Source organism: Belonocnema kinseyi, chromosome 6, assembly GCF_010883055.1.
Source record: "Belonocnema kinseyi isolate 2016_QV_RU_SX_M_011 chromosome 6, B_treatae_v1, whole genome shotgun sequence".
Taxonomy (NCBI): Eukaryota; Metazoa; Arthropoda; class Insecta; order Hymenoptera; family Cynipidae; genus Belonocnema; species Belonocnema kinseyi.
The window spans coordinates 21,206,246-21,217,490 of NC_046662.1; the positions used below are offsets into that span (position 1 = coordinate 21,206,246).

Consider the following 11,245-nt stretch of genomic DNA (forward strand, 5'->3'; position numbering starts at 1 on the left):
GCAAATGTGTGCTACATCGAATGGGTCAACTCGAGTCTAACCTAGAAATAAATCTAACCTAGCCTAACCTAATCTAACCTCACGAAACACAATTAAACTGATCTTAAACGTAAGCGTAACCCTTTGCATCGTTCCTTCAAAGAAAGAAGGACACGTTATAGCAGGCAGAAAATAGACTGAAGTAGGTCTATAAATCAATTTAATTACGATAAAAAGCAAGATAAAATGTAAACACGAAAGATAGTATAAATATATCCCTTAAGTTTAAGAAAAGTAGAGAGAAAAAAATTTTGAATAAAACTCTTATTCATTTGCATGATTAAGTTACAGTTCTACATTTTAATTGATACAAACATTGTCAGGTTAATTGAAATGGGGTCAATTCTACTTGTAGTTCTAAGTTTCTTCATATGAGTAATGTGCGTCTAAATTTTTAACCACCTGTAATACAATGAAATGAATTTTATTGTGTAACAACGGGAACACTTAAGTTAAGTTATGTTGCATTAAGCAAAATTTCGTTAGGTTCTGTTAAGTTTGATTCATTTGTAGGTTAAGATCGAGTTAACCTATTAAATATAGCACACATTTAAGACTGAGAACCGTACGCTTACATAGCTATACGCGTGGTTGAATTTCATTCGGCTAGGTTAGATTAGGTCACGTTTTGTTAGGTTAGGATAGGTTAAACCTCTATATAGGTTAAGCCGAAGCTGAATGAAACGGTACCGCAAACACAACGGGACAACACAATGAGTTTAATTGTGTTACGTGAAGTTAAGTTAGGTTAGGTTAGGTCAGGTTTTTTAGGTTAGGATAGGTTTGACCTCTTTGCAGGTTAAGCCCAAGCTGATGCAAACGGTACCGCAAACACAACGGGACAACTCAATCAGTTTAATTGTGTTTCGTGAGGTTAGATTAGGTTAGGCTAGGTTAGATTTATTTCTAGGTTAGACTCGAGTTGACCCATTCGATGTAGCACACATTTGCTACTGGGAAAATATGCTTCCAGAGCTTTACGTGTAGTTCAATAAATTTCTGTTAATTCAGGTTAGGTGAGGTCAGTTTCTGTTGGGTAAAGTTATTTTAAATAAGTTGATATCAGGCAAGGGTTGATCCTTCACAGTTGTCGACATGTTTTTGAAATGAAAATTTGCATCACTGACATTATTTTGAAATTTATTTGCCTCAGTGCATGATTTTTCGTCATTTTTTGAGGTTATGGCTCAACCATGACGTGATGGGTGATTTTTGATACCGAATTTGAATTCAGCGCCCCAAATTCCATAAGAATACGTGTGTCTTGTAACCAGATCCGCACACTTTTTTTGTGTGGCTGTATTATTCATTTAAATAATTTTAATTAAAAAGAAGAGTTTAACCTTTTTTCTGCTAGTTAATTTTTTTTACGAAGCCAAGTAGGAATGTCTATACAATGACTCTTTTTTATGCTGCTTTTCAAATTTAAAAGTACTATTAATTATTTTAACAATTTTAATTGAAAATTTAAAAGTTTGGTCTTTATCCTAAGAGTTAATTTTTTTCCGAAGTCAACTAAGAAAGTCCACATGATGACTCATTTCTATATTATTTGCAAATTTACATAAACTATTAATTATTTAAACAATTTTAATTAAAAAACTAAAACTGACCTTTTTTAACGAGCTAGTTTGTTTGCGGAGTCAACTAAGAATTTCTATATGACGACTCTTTTCTATTTTTCTATGCCAACTTACATGAACTATTAGTTATTTAAACAATTTTAATTAAAAAACTGAAAGTGACCTTTTTCTAAGAGTCAGTGTGTTTGTTGAGTCAACCAAGATTGTCTATTTGAAGACTCTTTTATGTTGCTTTGTAAATTTACAAGAACTGTTAATTATTTAAAGACTTTCAATTTAAAAACAAGTGTTTAACCGTTTTGATACGAGTCCATTTTTTAACGGAGTCAACTAAGAATGTCTATCATATGACTCTTTTCTATGTTGTTTTGCAAATTCACAAGAACTATTATTTAATTCATGAATTTCAATTTAACAATAACCTTTTTTTCTACGAGTCCATTTGTTTTCGAAATCAACTTAGAATGTCCATCCGATGAATCTTTTCTATGTCGCTTTTAAATTTTACAAGAACTATTATTTATTTACAGAAGTTCAATTTACAAATAAGAGTTTTACCTTTTTCTATGAGTTAATTTTTTTACGAAGTCAAGTAGGAATGTCCATCGGATGACTCTTTTTTATGTTGTTCTGCAAATTTACAAGATGTATTAATTATTTAAACAATTTTAGTTAAAAAATTGAAAGTGCCCTTTATTTAAGAGTCAATGTGTTTGCGGACTCAACTAAGAATGTCTATCTGATAACTTTTTTCTATGTTGCTTTGCAAATTTACAACAACTATTAATTATTTAAAGAATTTCAATTGCAAAATTAAGAGTTTAAACTTTTTTCTATGAGTCAATTTGTTTACGGAGTGAACTAAAAATGTGTATCGGATGACTCTTTTCTATGTTGCTTTTCACATTTACAAGAACTATTAATTATTGAAACAATTTGAATTGAAAATTTAAAAGTTTGGTTTTTTTCTACGAGTAGGCTCTATTTTTTAACATAATTAATTAAGAATATCTTTTCAATGATTTTTTTTCTCTGATGCTTTGAAAATTTACAATTATTAATTATTTAAGAAATGTTCATCAACAAATTTATAGTTTGGCTATTTTTAAAGTGAGACATATATTTTTTTATGGAATGTTCTAAGAATGTCTCTCGATGATTATTTCCCAACATACCTTGTGAATTTATGATAATTATTATTCATTTAAACAATATTCATAAATATATTAGGAGTTAGGGTATTTTTCAAATAACACACACAATTTGTTTGCGAAGTTAACTAAGATTATTTTTGCGATGAATCTTTCCTAAGTTATTTGTTAAATTTGCAAGAATTATTAATTATTTAAAGGTCTTTCATAAAAAATTTAGAATATGGATATTTAAAAAAGGAAAGGGTCAGTTTTTTTACAAAGTCAACCAAGAACATCTTTCCGATTAATTATAATAATCAAATAATCATGATTTATTACTGAAACTACTTTCATGAGCAAATTAAGAGTTTGGGCATTTTTTGAAGAATAGTCTAAATTTGTTTACGGAATCAACAAAGAATGTATTTCAAATCACTTTTTACTACGACACTTTGCAAACTTACACTAATTATTTATTATTCAAATAAATTTCATAAACAAATTCAGAACATGACTGTTTCTTAGATTTTGAAAAATTTGAACATTTTAAACAAATTAGTTTTTATAAGAAAATGTATGCACTATATATTTAATAATAATTAAAAAATAAATTAAAACTGTATGATGGTTAAAACTTTTCAATACAATTTTATGACAATGCGGCTATAAACGAAATTATTCGAATAACTCTCAGTTGCCTAAACATTTGGCCAGATGAGATGAAAACTGCAGAAAACCACCTCCCGAGTTTAGCTGGGTTTTCAAAATTCGAGTACACAACCCGGTCGTACGTCGTAGATTGTCATCCATCCAAGTGCTAAGGGCGCTCCAAATGGCTTGACATCTGGACTCTTCTCGAGTCGAGATTATTTACCATGTATTTCTATAAAAATTCGTACGTACTAACATTTTAGATGTTTTTTTCCAAACTTGCATAAAAATGTTTAGTGTTGCACAATAATTTAATTTGCATCTTGAGAGGGTAGTCGTGCGGAGCCGTGCACAAATAAAAGTTATTAAAGCAAAAATGAATATCGCGGGATCATATTAAACTTCATTTACAAATAAAATAATTGTAAATAAATAAATGGGTCACGCGCGCGGCGCGCGTATGAGCTCTTAGTTGTTTTAAATCTGGTGTCACTCATACTCTGCCTTTTTCCCATTGCTGCTAAGGACGCCCTATAGCAGACGACAGCAACAAAATTTAACTTAATTTTTTTCTGTGATATTAGTGCATTATAATATCGTACAAAGCTCCAGAACCTGATGGTACGTTATCATATTGTGCTTTCTTGTAATATAGAGTTTTTGCGATATCATTGTGCGGTATCTTTTTCTCCGTGTATGATTGTCGTTTTAAATTAGAAAATATTTAATTCATCAAAAATCGACAGAGTAAAATTGAAACGAATAATTGAGCTTTCAAGCTAGGAAGACAAATTTTCTACAAAATAGTTAAATTTTCGGGTTAACCTTCGATTAGGGTGGACCTCCAAAATCGTTCAACCTGCGTATACCTATATATTTAGATGCGCTGATTACGAATATGACAGTGAAAATTGACGCAAATTTGATTTTCAAGGTAAAACCATGAAAAAACCATAAAAACTATGGCTTTTGGCGTTTATCGCAGCCAATTTGCAAAATTCCAAAAAATGTTTCAAACAAAGTGGTAGATATCATCGAAATACATATTTTTTGTTACAAGCATTTTTTTGACGAGTGATAGTTTTCGAGGTACATCCATTGGTTTTGGCTTGGTGCCTAATCACTCTCTTCACCGCGGAAAGGTTGGCGTACTTTGAGGAGCATATTTTTTTATCTTGTCATTTTGTACACGTGCTAGTGACTGGTCACAGAAGAGTGATTGGTCACATCTAGAACCCCTTTTATAGCTCGCATTTAAAAAAAACACGTGCTTGCCACTGGTTACAGAAGAGTGACTGATCACATCTCGAACCACTTTTCCAGCTCGCCCTTTAAAGATATACGTGCTAGCGGCTGGTCACAGAAGAGTGATTGTTTACATCCCTAACCACTTTTACAGCTCCCCTTAAAAAAATACGTGCTGGCCACTGGTCACAGAAGAGTGGCTGGTCACATTTCGAACCATTTTTCCACCTCGCTTGTCAAAAATACGATTTTTTATATTTGCAGTGCTATCTTCACGGAGGTCCATTTTATCTGACATCCGTCCCCGAGTGTCACTTACCCCAAACGTCACCCACTCTGGCGGACCGAAGGAACCGAATAGAGCCTCAACAAAGTACCCATAAAGACCCCATTGGGTCCCAATTCTGTTCCTTTTTAAAACACTCAAAAAACTGCAAGATCAACTTTCAAACTGTTGTAATTCGGATTCTACGTTAAATCTTCTATTAGCAACACACGGAGTAATCGTAATACTTTTTTTACAGCGTTAAAAATGAAAAAAAACGACATTAACTTCTGCTGAAGGTGACTTCAAGCGCATCCATAATAGCACAAGTAGTATGTTGCGCGCGAAGTTTATAAATAAAATTCTCTCTCTCCCTCGCATCGTAGCGTTGTTGCCTGAGGTTTCCACTGCGTGACGCTAGCATCCAGACAAAATTCTTAAAGTTACCGACGGAACCATGATACAACCATGTACATAGGAAACACCTGGGCGAGCGGGGTTGAATCCACGGGAGGGGGGAGAATTCCATGAGTGGGGAGAGCCGCCATCTTACGATGTGCCATTTGATTATGCGCACGAGCATTTTTGCCGACAAACTGTGCATGAAAATATAAACATGTGGGCGCTGCCATGTTTGTCGAAAAAGAGTTAGATTGCTTATTGTGTTCTATAAATTTAACTCAAATGTATCATCACTTATTAATTTTTATCATGTTCAACGAAAAAGAGTTAGATTGCTTATTGTGTTCTATACATTCACCTCAAATGAATCATCACTTATTAATTTTTATCATGTTTGGCACCATTTGAGGAAAAAGTTTGTTTGAGCAAATCTAAAGTGCTAGTCGTTAGATATCACAATTAGAAACATTTCAGTGCAAGAAAAGACTCGATAGAAAATTTTATGTTTAGAATACATTTTTTTACTTATTATTTAATACATATTTAATCAAAATATGTAAAAAAATGTATCCTAAACATTTCCAGATATTTTATTTAAATATTCATTTATTTTCTGAAATGCTCTTTACGTAATTATTGGTTTTGAAATATCTTCTAATGTGTAGCATATGTAGGCAAAATGGAATATAAATTCAGTAATTTATAGACAAAAATAAATGTTTTTTTTTTGGCTTCGTGACAAAATTCATTGCTCAGTTATGGATGCAATATTTATTCTTACTGACAGGGAATAAAAAAAATGCCGATAGAGAGCAATTTTTCATTCGTTTTATTTATTTTCTTATTAGATCATTTATAGACTATAAAAAATATGAATTTTCAGTTTTAAAAAACGTGTATTGGCAACTAATCAACTTTTAAGCAAAGGAAAACGATGTTTCAATGAAGTAGTTGAAGTTTTAAACAAGCTGATCAAATTTTAAGCAAAAAAACAATACTTTTCAAAGACAGATAAATTTCTTTAAAAAAAGTTCATTTTCAGCAAGGAAATATGAATTTGGAACCAAGTAGTTGAATTTTCCATAAAATAATTAAATTTAACAATAAAATAGTTGATCCAAATAGTCAATTTGTACAGCCAGAAAAAATTTTGTATAGATGACCGTAAAGTGGTTAAATGTTAAATGTCAAACATTAGAGATTAATCTCCAACAACAACAAAATGGATTTTTTACAAAGTAGTTCAACTTTTAATTAAATATGTAGTTGAATTTTCAATCCAAAAGCGATGACTTTTGAACAAAATAGTCACATTTTCAATAAAATAATTAAATTTTTAACTGAATAGTACCATTTTTAGCCAAACACTTGTAGTTTTAACCGGAAAGAATGAATTTTCAACCCACAAGATGAATTCTTTTAGTTTGAATAAATATAAACCAATTCGAACCAAAAATGGAATAGAGTTACATTTATTGTTTAAAAAAGATTAATTATCAAGTAAAAAAAATGTATTACAAAAATTAATTTTCAACAAAATATCACTGAACCAAATATTCGAATTTTCAACCAAAAAGACGCTTTTATAGCCAAAAGGATTAATTTGCTACGAAAGAAGACGAACTTTCAACGAAATACATAATTTTTCAAAGAACAAGGTCAAATTTTTACCAAGATTGGAATTTTTAACTGCGAAAAAATGAATTGTGTAAAAAAATGTGAAGCTTAATTAAAAATATTTTTTCCCAACAAACAAAAGAATACATTTTTCAATAAATAATTAAATTTTCTTCCACGGAGTTGAATTTTAAAATTAAAATGATAAATTGTCTAGAAAAACATGAATTTAGAAGAAAACAGTTTAACTTTTAATTAGATACAGTCAAACCTGGATTTAGTGATCCTCTATTTGATGTTTCCGATATTTAACGCCGCGCGGTGGGGATGCGTGAGAGGTGCTGTGGGACTTTGTGCGGTGCTCACTCAAGCATCACAAAACAAAGTAGTCCAGTCAACGTGGAACACATATCACTCAAAAAAAAAAGTTCGTAAAAGTAGCATTTTTTCACAGATACGTTGGGAATGGCTTTATAAAGATATTGTAAAAAGTCCCCAAACATGCGTATACGGCAAAGTTCCGAAATTCTGGAAAGTGTTAAACAATAACATGTTATTTAAAATCACTCGAAAACTGTTGATTTTAGGTCGAATATGGTGATGTGAAAAAATGTTCATAATTTTATAGGGCACAAAAAAGGTTCTATCTATTGTGGATGTATTGTCAACGGCTGCGCTATTAAATTAGATTAGCTGCACAATTCTTCTATTTCTGAACAAATAAAATAAAATCTCAAATATCCTGGAAAAAATGTCGGAAATATATCAGGCGATTTGTATTGGAGCAAATGCAGGTTCCTGTTAACAAAAAAAAACGACTAAGTCATTTGCATGACAAACTATCAGTATAAAATGAGCTCAACTTCAGTGTACAATTTGATATGTTTAAAGGGATGCTTTTGAGATGAAACTTCTTTCAAGTGTTCCTCCATTTTCATTAAATACATTTTCCAATTTGTAGGTCAGAATAATAATATTTAGGGCCTCTTTTAAAGCTTTAAACAAGTAAATTTCAAAATTTAAGCTATGATATCGGAAGCAGCGGTGATTATGAGTCCTAATGGCGGCAATGGGAGCGGGGGCGAGAACGGTTACCTCTTTCGATGATATTGAACCCTTCGAAATTTTTTTGCTCACTTTTCCCGGCAATAGACTTGGCCTTCGGGTGGCCGTGACGTCACTGCAATGCAGGTTCTCGTCAATGCAATGCACATTAAGCTATCTTTTTATTTTATGAAAAATATATTCTGCTTGATAATTTGAATAAGAGTAATTACAAACATATCTTGAAGAACCTATAAAAAACCATAATTACAAAAATGAATTTTTTGTTTTCAACCGCAGTGAATAAGACATTAATGAATAAATATAACATAATTTTGAAATGTCTATAACTCGGATTAATTTGTACTTTATTCCCTAAGCACTAGAAAATTGTGATGGAATTACTTTACACGTAGAGGTTAAAAACTTTTCATCTTTTTACATTCTCATTTAGGGGTTAAATCTACTATGTCAGATTCTTTTTGGTAATGTTAACAACATTCTATTGAAGTAGACTGGGAAAATATGGCGCTCCCGCAAAACACGTTTTTTATTATTGCTTACGATGAGCATGATAACTTCTGGAACAATTGTCTGCAATTCAAAATTTTATACAAAAAATATTTGAATTCAGTGCGATTTTTAATCGTAATAATACAAATAATTTCACTTTATCGAAAATGCCCGGACTCTATTATGTTTTCCCTGACATTCCCTAATTTTCCAGAACCATCAGACCTGTAGCAACTCTAATACTTGTACTTTTGGATTTTGAATTGCAGACAATCGTTCCCGGAGTTATCGCATGCTCAACGCAAGCAATAATAAAAAACGTGTTTTGCGGGAGCGCCATATTTTCCCAGTCTCCTTCAATAGAATATTGTTAACATTACCAAAAAGAATCTTGACATAGTAGATTTAACCCCTAAATGAGAATGTAAAAAGATGAAAAGTTTTTAACTTCTACGTGTGAAGTAAATTCCATCACCATTTTCTAGTGCTTAGGGAATAAAGTACAAATTAATCCGAGTTATGGACATTTCAAAATTATGTTATATTTATTCTTAATTGTCTTATTCACTGCGTTTGAAAATAAAAAATTCATTTTTTTAATTATGATTTCTTAAAGGTTCTTAAGGATATGTTTGTAATTACTCTTATTCAAATTATCAATCAAAATATATTTTCCATAAAATAAACAGATGGCTTAATGTGCATTGCATTAATTTTATTTTATAATTTTATTTTTGAAATTTTTCTCATTGAGAACCTGCATTTCAGTGACGTCATGGCCACCCGAAGGCCAATTCTATTGTCGGGAAAAGTGAGCGAAAAAATTTCGAAGGGTTCAATATCTTCGAAAGAGGTCCCGCTCCCATTGCTGCCATTAGGACTCATAATCACCGCTGCTTCCGATATCATAGCTTAAATTTTGAAATTTACGTGTTTAAAGTTTTAAAAGAGGCTTTAAATATTATTATTCTGACCTACAAATTGGAAAATGTATTGTATGAAAATGGAGGAACACTTACAAGAAGTTTCATCTCAAAGTTTGTCATGCAAATGAATTAGTCGTTTTTTTTTTGTTAACAGGAACCTGCATTTTCTTCAGTACAAATCGCCTGATATATTTCCGACGTTTTTTCCAGGATATTTGAGATTTTATTTTATTTGTTCAGAAATAGAAGAATTGTGCAGCTAATCTAATTTAATAGCGCAGCCGTTGACAATACGTTCACAAAAGATAGAACCTTTTTTGTGCCCTATAAAATTATGAACATTTTTTCACATCACCATATTCGACCTAAAATCAACAGTTCTCGAGTAATTTTAAAAAACGTGTTATTGTTTAACACTTTCCAGAATTTCGGAATTTTGCCGTACACGTATGTTTGGGGACTTTTTACAATATCTTAATAAAGCCATTGCCAACGTATTTGCGAAAAAATGCTACTTTTACGAATTTTTTTCTCAAATCCTTCATTGACTGGACTAGAGAGAGAAACAAGAAAGAGAAAAACCAGGAGAAAGACAAAATAGTTCCTGGACTCTGGATTTAATGTCACGCTCAGCCCTAAAATTGAAATTATAAACAGGTTTGACTAGAGTTGAATTTTCCAACTAAAAAACATACATTTTCTACCAAAAATGGTATAGTTAAATTCACAGCTTAAAAAGGAATTTAGAAAAGGTCAACAAATTTCAACATATAAAGTTTTTTACCAAAAAGTTCATTGTTAAAAGCAAGAGAATAATCTTAAACAAAAAATACATTTTTTTTTTTAATTAGTAAAACTTTCAACCTAGTGGTTGAATGTTTGACCAAAAGTGATGGCTCTTTCACATAAAAGTTGCATTTTCAGAAAAATAATCAAATTTTCAACCAAATTGTAGGTATTTTACTTAGACAATGGAGTTTAAAAAAAAAATGTAATCTTAGCAAAATATTTGCACCCTTAACAAATCCAGATTAATTTACAAACAAACAGTTGCATTTTCAATTGAAAAGAATTAATTTTTTACGATGAAGATTAATGCTCACCAAAACAGATCATATTTAGTAGATATGCAGGGGCGTGTCTGGATCAGTTAGTATTAGCGATTATATGTGTGTGTATCCATGTGAGACAGGCTTCTCGAATGTTCTGATGACTTAACAAGCTTCGAGATTGTGTGAAGGTCAAATGTGCGAAAAACAAGTTACAAGGTTATCACGTGCATGTGTCAAGGTTAAATGAGAAAAACAAGGAGTATTTATTGCTTCCTTCGAGATAAGACGTTCGTTAAGCGCGAAAAAGATGCAGGTGTATAGGTGGAATTTTATATGGGGATTTGTGCCAGGCATCCTGTTTTGACTATTAATTTGATTTATTGCTCCCTGATAGATGAAACTTTCAACTAAAAATTCCTGCTTTTATTTGTTTAACGCGTGAAAGTTTATAGAAAATTCTAGGCAGATCTGATGACGTCATAGAATAATATTTCGCAATTGTGTGAAGGCAGAATTTGCGATAGTTAATCGAAGGTAAAAAAGGTATCTAAAATCATTCCTTATTGTGAGTCAAATGTTCTGGGATCATTGTTGCTTTATTCTGGTATCAAGTAGCGAGTGAATGAGGACCAGAGATGACATCCACACACGTTTAAGCTCGCAGAAGCATTCATGCATCGGCAGTCTGAGGCTGTACACATTTCATTATCCTGTGCTATCGTTCTGTAGAGAGATCACTTCTGTTACAGCTCGCAATCGTTCGCTTTCGTATTCA

The 11,245-nt window shown here is 31.6% G+C and overlaps 1 protein-coding gene across 1 annotated transcript in view; it reads right to left on the reverse strand.

Annotated features, from left to right (window-relative positions):
• The window catches only part of LOC117174749, a 53,701-nt gene extending 43,150 nt beyond the window's left edge, over positions 1 to 10,551 (reverse strand). Inside the window, exon 1 of the mRNA XM_033364091.1 lies at positions 10,522 to 10,551. Coding sequence (XP_033219982.1) covers positions 10,522 to 10,534 — 13 coding nt within the window. The 5' untranslated portion in view covers positions 10,535 to 10,551. The remainder of the gene's footprint in view (positions 1 to 10,521) is intronic.
• Between the last annotated feature and the right edge of the window lie 694 nt (positions 10,552 to 11,245).